Source organism: Phasianus colchicus, chromosome 2 (genome assembly GCF_987193195.1).
Source record: "Phasianus colchicus chromosome 2, bPhaCol1.hap1.1, whole genome shotgun sequence".
NCBI classification, from domain to species: domain Eukaryota; kingdom Metazoa; phylum Chordata; class Aves; order Galliformes; family Phasianidae; genus Phasianus; species Phasianus colchicus.
The window spans coordinates 46,365,321-46,377,909 of NC_143437.1; the positions used below are offsets into that span (position 1 = coordinate 46,365,321).

At 38.5% G+C, this 12,589-nt stretch overlaps 1 protein-coding gene across 1 annotated transcript in view; it reads right to left on the reverse strand.

The window, feature by feature from the left end:
- Nucleotides 1–588: 588 nt before the first annotated feature.
- The window catches only part of SHPRH (SNF2 histone linker PHD RING helicase), a 55,253-nt gene continuing 43,252 nt past the window's right edge, over nt 589–12,589 (reverse strand). The window contains exons 30-31 of the mRNA XM_031612295.2: nt 10,904–10,984; nt 589–9,647 (exon numbers count right to left, since the gene is read on the reverse strand). Coding sequence (XP_031468155.2) covers nt 9,551–9,647; nt 10,904–10,984 — 178 coding nt within the window. The 3' untranslated portion in view covers nt 589–9,550. The remainder of the gene's footprint in view (nt 9,648–10,903; nt 10,985–12,589) is intronic.

Below are 12,589 nucleotides of genomic sequence, written 5' to 3' on the forward strand. Positions count from 1 at the left end.
TCTGGGTGAGTCCTTGAATTCCTTGTGTCCTTCACAGCTTCTGTGTGCTTTGCTCACAAGTCCTCCCTCAGGGGGGCAAATCTACAGACACTTAACAGAAAACATTCCATCTACCTTGGATTTGGGATTTGGATGACATCCCAAGTATTTGCATAGCGCCCACAGAAACAAGAACCTGCTGGAGTGCTGACTTAATGCTACCTGAAGATACCTTACTGCCAATGTAACTTCTCACACTTTGTCAAAATTTCCTCTTTTTTGAAACATTCAGTTATTTTCCTCATTCTTCAGATTGTAACTAAAACGAATTGTGCTGTGTGCTGCTCTTTTTTTTTTTTTTTCATTCTTTTTAAATGTTTATAGGAATTCGTAATACCTGAGCTGCAGTGCAGCAGTGGGTTCAAGAGGACTATTCTTACACTACAGTCTTTAAAATAAATAAATAAATAAATGCCTTGTGTATTGAGATTGACCAATCATGACTTACAGTTCCAAGAAGGCAAACATGACACAGTGGATCCAACAGACAGCTTAATGAAGATGTCTCAGCCCTGGTCTCTATGGAGCAGGGGACTACATTGGAGAAACACTATAGAGAAACGTTCACTGCTTCCAGCAGGCAGCAGTGTTAGAGCTGGGTTACTCATGCTGAAAAACATGCTGAAAAACTATAGACTCTTGGGCTTCTACATATACAACTGTAGTCCTTAAAAACAATTATTTACATATGCAGAGCATTTTTATTAATTGGTATGCTTTAACAGGCAACATCTATCGCACAACTCAGTGACATACAAAGGAAGACACAGATTACTAAGCATTCTCTCAGAAGAGGCACCAGCTACTTTTCCACAAATCAGAAAGGAGAAAAGAAAACGTTATTCAGTGAATATTAACATGGTCATCAGTAGCACGATAATGGAAGACAAAAAGACTTTGGAAATAGCTGCAAACTGTAAGTGATGATGTGATGCAATTCTAAACTGAGAATGCAGATGAAGGCTATTGGCAGGAATGTAAAGTTATTCAGAGACAAAGGGAAGATTATATTCTACCTCTATTCACCACTGGTATGTTTCAAATAAAAAAATAATTTACCTACAAAGTAGCAAAAGTATTTCCTTAAGTAAAACATTCTGTTAGATGCAAGGAAACAGGTCAGGTAATCCAAACAATCATTCTTGGCTCATCATCTAGGAATGTCAGTGCTGGAATACAATCGAAAACTGCTGTTTTCACTCTCATTTTCTAGATTTCTAGAAGTTATTAACTCACCACTGCATAAGTGATGAATGTCACTATCCTAATAATAGAACAATTATACTCTGTTTCCACAGAGAACTCTGTAATTATCAGATAGAAAATAGAGAAGTGCTTTTAAGTACCAGGCAAAATATTTCATAACATTTATTTACATAGAACAAAATATTTCCCATCAAAAATTTATTGACTTTATAATAATCTGATGACTAAAACTAACAAATACAAAGAATGTAATTTAAAGAAATATCTGAGGATTAATTTGCAAATACACATTAAACTTAGCATTATTACAGTAATCAAATCATAACAAATAAATGAAGAACCAGCACAGCTGACACTTAAGACAACCAAACACGGCATTTCAAAATCTGTTTCTACTTATACGTAAAACGTTACGAAGGCTCCAGCTACCCTTTTAAAAGAAGTAGAAAAACTCAGAGGTTATGAAAGAAACTTTGTTTTGGTAATACCTAAAAATGTCCTGCTTCCCACTGTACACCAACGTGGCATAATTTTCTATCATTACACAGTGATAGCAGATTCCTATTTAAGTTTTAAACCGATAACTAGACCAGCATTCACTAAACAGCTGGCTCACCAGGCTTCTGCATTGCTACAACTTCTCCTCCATGCTAACACCCTTTGTCGATAACCAATGACAGTATTTCCTTCAAGAAAAATACACAAGCCACTCTCCCTCATGCCAGCATAAGCTGCTCAAGTTAAAGGCATCAGTGTGGAGGCAGCCAGAACACCAGCAACATGCTGCTTAGCACACCCAGCATCAACCTTCCCTGTGGTTCAAAGCAGTTCAAAGCTAGAATCAATTTGAAGACCTCCCTGTATCTTTGACCTTCTAACTGCTTTCATTGGTGGGGGTAAAAATCAGCTCTGGGGCTTTTTCTCTTTTTTCTTTTTTTTCTGCATCCCTTGAGACATTAAGTCCAGAGTCATCATTTTGGACTTTAAAACCTCTGCACAGAAAGAAGCATCTCAAAAAAAAAGAGCAAATGGTGTCCTGTGCCCTACAGGACTCCTAAAGCTCCTCATCAGGGGAGACCAAGGCTACTCAGAAAGCCTTTTCTAGAATTGATCCCCCAGGACAGAACTCACTCCTACCTGCATAATTTCCTTTTGTGCTACAGCAGCAGCACAGTGTGTTTGTTACTAAGCAAAAGTAGAGTCTCTCTCACTTCACTCACCTTCTACACCTTTTGGGGCTTTAAGCTGTGCAATTCTACCATGGAAGCTTTTCATGAGAGCTGTAGATGAGTCAGAAGCCACCTTGGTTAAGACTGAATAGAAAAAAGAAATACTCTACAAAGGAAACAGAATTTACAGAAAACATATGCTTACAAGATGACTGATGATTAGAGCACACAAAGAGGAAGGATTCCCCCAAAACATCTTTGAGATGGTCCTCAGTGACACAGCAAGCTCAAACCTTAGGCAAGGTGCCTTTGCACCATCTCCCTGAAGGACAAGGCAGCTCTGCACTTACTGCCTCCCACCTCCTCTGATCACAGGGCACAAAACTTCCTAAGTGTGGCAGTTACTAAGTCTGCTGTCTTGTCCCATCAGAAACACTTGCACGTTTACAGCAAAAGTGATCAACTACCTCTCATTTATGAAACAGGATTAAGCAGTTTGTTCCAGGAGGTCCATGCACTCACGTAATTTGAGTTTTAACTGTTATCCTTCACAAATCCATACCATAAGTTTGGCTATGGTGTCCTAAAACCTTTCTGACATGCACATTAAAGCAAGTATGCCAGGGCTACAACTTCTCAATATTCCTATTTTCTTAGTCACCACAAAGCTGTGTATACTCATATCCCAAGGTTTCAATAGGAAAATGGCTATAACCTCAAGCCACAAACACACAGAAATGTACCACTGCATTAGATGAGTGCTGACCTCCAGCGAATAAGTTACATACAGGATCTGTCACTCTTTGTTTATTCATTGCTCTTATCAATGACTCATTCCTCCCACGTGAAAATCAGCAGAAGGGCACTCAGATTTTTTTGCCTATTTGTTTCTGTTTGTTTTTACTCCTTAAAGTTCTCCCAGTCTCTTCTCCCCCTAGCTCCATCCAGTCTAGATTCTTGCTCCACAGCGGCAGATACCACCACAGCAGCAGGTATGAATGGATCACCACGATTTACATGTACTTTGCTTCTCAGGCCAGCTGAAATGCTCTGAGCTCCTCTGCAAGAGGAGCCATATGACAATGTCTTTTCATCAGATCTAACATTTTCAGGATCTCACAGTGGTGGCAGCAGTTAGTACAGTATAATCTATTTCCACAGAGTCACGTGTTGCTTTAGTAAGACTTCCAAGAATACCAGAAAAGACAACGCAGGTACATGCTCTCCTTGCTGCTGGCCCACCTTCTGTGGAAATACAGCCTGTCAAATTGACTTCCTGTGAAACTAAGTGCATACGTAGGAAACATTGAAGTAGGATTCCATATCAATGTATAATTTTGATAGCAAACATCTGATTATCCAAGACTATATGTATATGAATATACATATGCTCTATTTGTGCAGAACAAGCCACAAAAAATGGCTAAATGCACCTTGATGGCTGAGTGTCACTTTATGCTCAGAGACAGGACAAAACTCCACCAAGGTAACACGAACAGCAGCCTAGATTTTCTTCCTTAACCTACTGACATAACCAAACAAGTAAAATTTTAAAAAATCCTAGGTACACTGGCAAGTTATTTGACAATTAATGGCAACTGGTTCATGTGCTCTATTTTAATCCCAAACTTATAGATGTTACAACTAAAAACAAGAAAGCCTCACTGATTACTGAGTAATTAGATTACTAGAACTTTCCCTATGCAAGTTGTACAACATAAATCCATAAATATAAAAATTAAGACAAATTCAACATCTACAGTTAAGAACAGAGGTAAAGTCATTACAGCTACCAAACGATCAAAAAACCCTAGGAAAAACTCCCCACAAAAACAAAACCCACCAGGCTGAAATTCCCTTCCTGCCTGACTTCTCTGACACAGTCAGCCAGTTTTACTGTAGCCATTTCATGAGTTGTGACTCATCTACTGTACTTCCACTGAGCAAACACATTGTGTGTAATAAGCTGAACAAGCTATGAGAGAAAGAGGGGGATTGGATGGATTTCTTGGACAGACTTTTTTCCACAGTTTGAAATTCTTTTAACTTACATTTAAAGAACATAATCTTGTAAAGAACATGCTTGTTTCAGGCAACCAAAAAAGGAAGAAAAACAAACTACAGTGGCTTTGTAGCTTTAGTGTCTATAGCAAAGTTCATCACATAGATTCTAAGCAGAAGGTTTTTAGATTAAGCCTCAAAAAATAAGTTCCATTTGTAGCAAATATATATATATGTTTTTTCTTTAGGAACTCATCTAATTCCTTACTTTTGGGGAACAATACATTTTGACGTTAATTGACATTCTCCAATACAAGAATGACCTATATTTTTTCTCAACTCTGACTTACCTGAATAATAGCCACTATTAAAGGAACAATTCTTAGTCTCATGGAAAGCATATGTAGTCATAAAGACTGCAGAAAGAGGCTGGAAAGAAGACAGCAGATATTCCTTCCAGTGTTTGTGCTGTTTGTGTTGGAAAAGACAGTGGTAGAAAGTTGCCAATTGGTCCTTACCCACTAATTCAGGCAGAATCACACAGGGGAAAGTATGTCTGACTATGGTTTTAAACAAGAAACCTCAGTACAATTCCACTCACGCTCATCTTGAAGTGCACTTACTTTTAAAGCAGAGGGCACTTCGCTGGCTGACAGCTTGTCAACGTCCAAGTGGAGTCTGGTGATGAGCGGCATTCCTCAGAGATTGGTGCTGGAACCAGTGCTATTTAACATCTTTATGGGCAACATGACGTGGGTAAACAGACAGTGGGATAGAGTGCACCCTCAGCAAGTTTGCAGATGACACCAAGCTGAATGGTGCAGCTGAGATGATGGAGAAAAGGGATGCCATCCAGAGGGACCTGGACAAGCTCGAGCAGCAGGCCCATGTCACATTCATGAAGTCCAACAAGGCCAAGTGCAAGGTCCTGCACCTGAGTAGGGGCAAATGCAAGCAGAAAAACAAGCTGGGCAATGAATGGCTTAAGAGCAGCCCTGAGGAGAAGGATTTGGGGATGTCGGTTGACAAAAGACTCAATGTGAGCCAGTAATGCACGCTTTCAGCCCAGAAAGGCAACCGTAGACTAGGTTGCACCAAGAGAAGTGGGGCCTACAGGGCAAGAGAGGTGATTCTGCCCCTCTACTCAGCTCACACGAGAACTCACCTGTAATACTGCGTACAGTTCTGGGGCCCCAGCACAAGGACATGGAGCTGTTGGAACAGGTCCAGAGGAGGTCCACGAAAATGATCAGAGGGCTGAAGCACCTCCCCTATGAAGACAGGCTGAGAGAATTAGGGCTCCTCAGCCTGGAGAAGGCCTTACAACAGCCTTCCTGTACCTGAATGGGGCCTACAGGAAAGCTGGGGAGGGACTTCATACAAGGACTTGTAGCAACAGAATGAGGGGAAATGGCTTTAAATTGGAAGGGAGTAGACTTAGACTAGATATTAGGAAGAAATTCTGTACTGTAAAGGTTGTGAGACACTGGAACAGGTTGCTCAGTGAGGCTGTGGATGCCCTCTCCCTGGAAGCATTCAAGGCCAGGCTGGATGGGCTTTGAACAACCTGGTCTAGAGGGAGGTGTCCCTGCCTATAACAATGGGATGGAAGTAGATTATCTTAAAGGTCCATTCCAACCCAAACCATTTTATGATTCTGTGATCTTGAATGCATCTACAGATTCTGGCAGAAAAATAGTTTTAGAAGACGCATCTCACAAGAAGCATCATCAAGTCTTATGTTCATTCTTTAATACACAACTTTAATACACATGAGAAGACTGAGGTAAATGCTCTTTTGCAGTATTAGACCTGCATGAAACTACTGCATGTCCAAGACATTCATTTATATGCTACAAGTCAAGATGAAATATTTTCCCAGTATACATTGATTTAGAGAGCAAAATGGCCCTTTACTTAGAAATAAACTCATCTTAAAAATCCACACTGAGATTCAAGAAGTCTATTTAATGAGGGAATGCACTTCTGAGTTTCCAACACTATCATCTTCTGTGGATCAAGGAAGTCTTCTATTTGCATCAAGATTTGGATACATAACTGAGATGACAGCTCTCTTTGTCAAGGCTTTGAACTTACATATTTGGTGACAAAACCCTGCCCTGAAATTTCACAGACAAAAAAAAACCAACTTATTTTCCAGACAGGGAACTGAAAGAGATGAAAGATCAGGACTAAGTTCTTTAAAGTCAGTTGGATCATCGTTTTTAAGGGGACTGCACTGAACAAACAATACTGTCAGCTCATATTTACATGTTTTAACATGAGAACAGAAGATTCTAGTATAGGTTATGGATCTATTGATAGAAGTCCATAATAACAGCATACCACAGTCAGTATTTCCAGAGTTCTGCCTTTTGTGGAAACACCATTTCTATTGGCATATTGGAGCTATTAAGACAAGACGATGTTCATTTCCAATTAAGATGCTGTCTTTCAAGAGCATTTGCTTCTGACAGAGCAAAATCATCACAGCACCACGAAATGAAGCTTACTCTGTTGTTGGTAAGAGACAAGCACTGCATAGGCACAAGCTGCAGTCTTGGCAGAAAATTAGTTCATTTCATGAGCCATCTTAAAAGCATCTGAAAGAAAATCTTTGTTAAATACTTAAATGTTGCTAAGTGTTAAATTACTTTTCAATTTCCTTTCCAATATTATTCTTTATATTTAGTCTATGTACTTAATGTAATGTGACATTTGAAGACACTGTTTTCCTACTGACACTGACAGTATACTCTAATGATTCAGCTTTACAATTGCAAGAAGTAATGCTGTATCTCCAGACTGTGTGATCATACTCCAGACCTCTGAAAAGCGCTCAGAATTGTGTCTCTGGCATTGCATGATGTTACGTAAGCATTAAAAACCACTCAGGATTAGAAAGTCTCATGCACCACTTCATGAGAAGCTATGCTTTTGGCTGGGAATCCCAACTTCACATTTTTGTAAATAAATATTCTAACAGCCATCTTTATACAAGCAGCCAAAAACTTGCAGAGCTTGGGAAGCCTCTCACAGAAGACTTATCAGTTTGCTTCTCTGCTTTCACATTCACTGACAACTTCCCACATCCAGTTATTTAAAATGGAAGCTATGTAAACACTACTTGCTTCCACACTGTTTTAAACATAGATGTATCATTTCTCACAGTGAATAGCAGCTCTTTGTTCAGTCATGTTGCATGGCAGATACTAAAATTCACTGAGGATGATGAGAAAACTGGAATGTTGCTGCCCTTAGAGTTCCAGGAGTATGTGTACAACACGATATCCACTATACTGTAAAATAATTGAAGCTAAAAGGGATCCATGGAGGTCATCTGGTCCAACACACCACTGACAGTAGGGCCAACTCTGGAGTTATATCAGCTGGCTCAGGCTCATTTGAGTTCCAAATACATTCAAGGATGGAGACATCACAGTCTCTGTGCAAACTCTTTGATCAATATCACTGAAAATATAAGTCTGTTACCTACTAAGTTTCCCTCATTATAAACTGTAACCTGCAAGACATTAGTAATTTCTATAACAAAAATTTATACACATATTCAGTACATACTACAAATACAGGAAATAACGACATACTGTCTGTAATTTTACTCAATCTTTAGAACAAATAATCTAGATGAACAACTGAGAATGCCAAAGATTAACTTCTTGATACAACATTTTCACGTAATTCAGTTCACTTGTCAGCAGAGAAAAATCTGCCTGCCACGCAGACAAGGGCAGCAGTGTACAACTTAAAACATAGCATGTTTGAATACCGTAAACAAGAATTATATAGTAAGTCTACTCAGCAGACAAATAAAATTCTAACATTTAATTAAAATAAATTTCTTAAAAAATTTAATTCCAATCCCAAGTACACAAAAAACAGTGTCTGCTAAAACAGTAAATATTTTAATCTGAGGCAAGTAGCCTGTTGCTTATGCACAGTTTTCCCAGTTTCTAAACATAAAATGGTGTTACCACTGTGTAACTGAGCTTCCTTGATGGTAAGCAAATGTGTATCCATAACCTGTGCCAAGAAGTTTACAATTTAGCTTGCCTACTTTCAGTAGTCTAAAAGTCAGCCTCGATTTATGTTTTAAATTCTCTATATAAAGTAAATTGAGATTGGCTAGAGTGATCTCACATCTAAGAATGGAAAGTTTCATAAAAGTTTAATTTCTTTTCGCTGATTATCTAACTTAGACTAGGTACCTACTATTTAGACTGCCTAACAATCTCAAGTATTTTGAATATTTAGATTGCTGCATCTTTGAGGGGTAGAAACAGACAGAAATCAGGATGAGTAAATATACACAAACACCAAATCATCAAGTTATCAGCAGCTTAATTACTTCTCTAAAATTCTGCAACAAATGATTAAAAACCCCAAAACACTGAATTAGTAATGGTTTCAATAGTAAGTGAAAAGCATGTACATTAAGTTCACGTGTTTAACTGATTTCCAGACCAACACACATCCAAAAAAGCATAATTTAATTTAACATGATTTTGCAGTGAGTGAGCATTAACAATGAAATTTAATCGTCACACAAATCTTTATGAATATCTAAAAGTCTAATACAAATATCCAAATAATTAGTAAAGATTAATTATTTAAAGTGTTACCAGTAAGACGTTCAAGAACTTGGCAGTAAATGCTAACAACCCTAGAAGCCCTTTCTAGAAGAATATTAATTTACAGTCATTCTTCCTAATAATTCTTTGTACAGTAAAAAAAAGTATATTTGTGTTTTTCTGCTTCTCTTTCCCACCCCACCACCCACAGTTTTGACCTCAGACTGAACCACCAGCCAATCAAACCTGATGGTAAAAATCCAGCAGTCCAAGATCTCAGTGTCAGCATCCAGCTCAAATGCTCTTTGGGAATAAAATCCACGTTTTTGTTTAAAGCGTAAAGTGCAAGTTTTCTCCAGTGCTATCAGAAAAGTGTGCTGCTAAGAATGTCACCACAGAATAAAACATTAACAATTAGAAGACTTATCTACTTCCAATAGCTCTCTTTAGGGCAGTTGTTAGATAGTGTTTGAAGGAATAACAGGTCAGTATTATATACAGGATATTATTATATAAGGTACTTTCTGATTTCATGAGCCAATTTTTTCACTCGAGTTCTTCAGTTTCCTCTGTAAAAAGGTCAGCCAGGTCTGCCACTGTCAGAACTGAAGCTTCTGACTGTTTCATGGAAGAGCTTGTGTGGCTGTAGGAAAAAATTGCATTCAGACATCAAAGAAAGAGTCAACTTAAGTAACAAACAGTATGCACTGAAGACAGGCCATGTGGTTCAGAGGCCAATAACTGGCTATGAGCTCAGCAGAAGAAAACCTTTTCTACTAGGGCAAGTACATACACTGAACAGCCACTTCACTTGCACAGATCGAGTCTATCTACTATCCTTAACTGTGGTTTGGTGAACACCAAACACTTGAGAGGCAGCAGAAAATAGGATAATCCACTTTGTCGTCTTAACATCTGAGGTGCTGGCTTCAGATTCCAAGCACAAGGTTCGATACTACTTTCAGAACATCAACTCCTACCAAATCATTACATCACAGTATATTCATCTGAAGTTTACATGCAAAAGTAGGGCCGCTTCACAAATATGGAAACTGAAAACCATTCTTTTAGGGCTAAGATCAAAATCTTTCGTAAGTAAAGCCAAAGATTTGCATGTAAATTTTTTTGGTCTCACCATTTTGATAGCAAAAAAAAAAAAAACACACAGGAAAAGTTACTCATTTTCCCAAATGAAGGCCTCTTCCTGGATTGTTTTTTTTTTTTTTTTTTTTTATGTGCATACAACAATGTGTATAGCTAGAGAGATACAAAATTCTTACATTTTCTGCATAAAGAACGTGAATGCTGCTTTGTTTCAGACTTGGTATTTGTTACTTTGTTTTTAGAAAAATACAATAGTGGAAACTGCTTTCCATCTGCACACCCAACTGATGTACGAGCTGGCATCTGAGCAACAGTTATACTGATTACAAATATCAACCTATCTGACACAGAAGTGTCAGTCAAGGTTTGTTGAGTTTAAAAATAAAGAAATAATAAGGTCAGATATTAGAGCTTATAATACATGCTGTTGGTCCACTGGCATGCTTAATATTATTCTATCTGTATCAATGCTTCTACAGTAACAGAAATAGGTAAGCAGAAAAGGCAAATCATAATACATCATGTATTAGCTAACTAGTCTTGTCTGAAGTACAATATGCAAAATGTACACAAAATATTCTTCAGAGAATTACGATACCCTAAGCTTCCAGTTCCCTGAATCAAGTTAAAAAAACAATTTTTCAAGCTCTAAAACTCTCTTTCAATCAAAAGAATCTGATGGAGAATGAGTGTTTGTTTCTAAGACACATGTATCTAATTCTAATGTAAGTATGTCCAAGAATCACCTTTTCAATTTCATTACAATAATAATGTTTTAGAAATTTAAACACATACCTCCTATCTACAGTTTTTAGCATAGTCTGCATTCTTTCTTCTATTGTTGCTTTTATCAGGAACCTATGCACAATGGTAGACCTGAATGTGTTTAATAAAAAAAGAAAAATAAAACAAAGATTAGATAAGTTGTTACTCTCAAAAGTTCAAGACCATTTTTGTCTCTTACTAATTATTTTTAAGACACCTGAAAAGAAAAAAACAGCAAAAAAGTCATTGTATTTTAAAGACAGAAATCATACAAGTTAATTAATACTAACTTCCACTGACTAAAGTCCATCTAAGATCACACGCTTTCACCTGGCTGAATCACGTACTAAATTAACATAAACTGCATTAACTAAAGTGTTAAAGCAGATGCTGGGCAAAGTTTTACTTTCTGTGTCCCTATTTCTAACGAACAGTCCTCGAGAGACTCCTGCCTGGTTTAGAGAAATGGCTTGGGCTCACTTTCTATAAGAAGTGTTTAAACTGCATTGTCACAAGTCACTCCAAGAGATGGAGCTCAGTGTAATTACTGAAGCTAGCTTTAATAGCATTGTTCTTGAAGACAGCAACATTACATAAAAATTTGAAAGACTCAGTAATTGAAGTCAGTAATCATGAAACTATGAACACCAGAAAAATGTCAAAAGTAAAATGTCAGTATGCAGAACCCTTCTGAAGAGGGCCTCAAAGATGATCAGAAAGCTGGAGTACCCGCCCTATGAAGACAGGGGAAGCCTGGAGAAGAGAAGGTTCTGAGAGGACCTTATAGCAGCCTTCCAGTACCTGAAGGAGGCCTACAGAAAAGCTGGAGAGGGACTTTTTAATAAGGTCACGTATCAAGGATGTGAGAGGAAATGGCTTTAAACTGGAAGACAGTAGATTTAGATATCAAGAAAAAATTCTTTACTGTGAGGGTGGTGAGACACTGGAACAGGTTGCCCAGAGAGGCTGTGGATGATCTCTCCCTGGAAGCATTCAAGGACAGGCTGGATGGGACTCTGAGCAACCTGGTCTAGAGGGAGGAATCCCTGCCCATAGCAGGAGGGTTGGAACTAGATCAACTTAAAGGTCTCTTCCAACCCAAACCATTCTGATTCTACAATCATGTTTCTCTTAAACATTAGGACATAAAACTACTAGAGAGCATCCAAAGCAGGCTAAGATTGCAAAGGGTCTGGAGGGCAAGGTATATGAAGAGATCCCTCATGAACCCTAACCCTAACCCTCATGGCAGCTGCAGCTCCTCACAGGGAATGAAGGGGTAGAGCCGAGCTCTGCTCTATGTGACAGCAACAGGGCCTGAGGGAACAGCATGGAGCTGTGTCAGGGGAGGGCAGCTGGGGGTTAGGGACAGGTTCTTCATCAGAGAGCAGCAGGTATGGAACAGGCTGCCCAGGGCAGTGGTCATGGCCCCATGCTGACCGAGTTCAAGGAACATTTGGACAACGCTGTTAAGACATAGGATGTGGACAGTCTTGTATGGAGCCTGGAGTTAGATGTAATGATCCTTGTGGGTCCTTTCCAACTTGATAGCCTGATTCTGTGAACTTTCCATTAATTACATAAGATGACTAGTACTCTAAAGCAATAAAGTGAGAAAGCTATTTTATAGAAATGGTAACTTGCATTATTCAAATAAGATAAACTTCCTTTTAAAATAAATTATATTACCTTTTCCAATTGCAGAAAAGATATTCA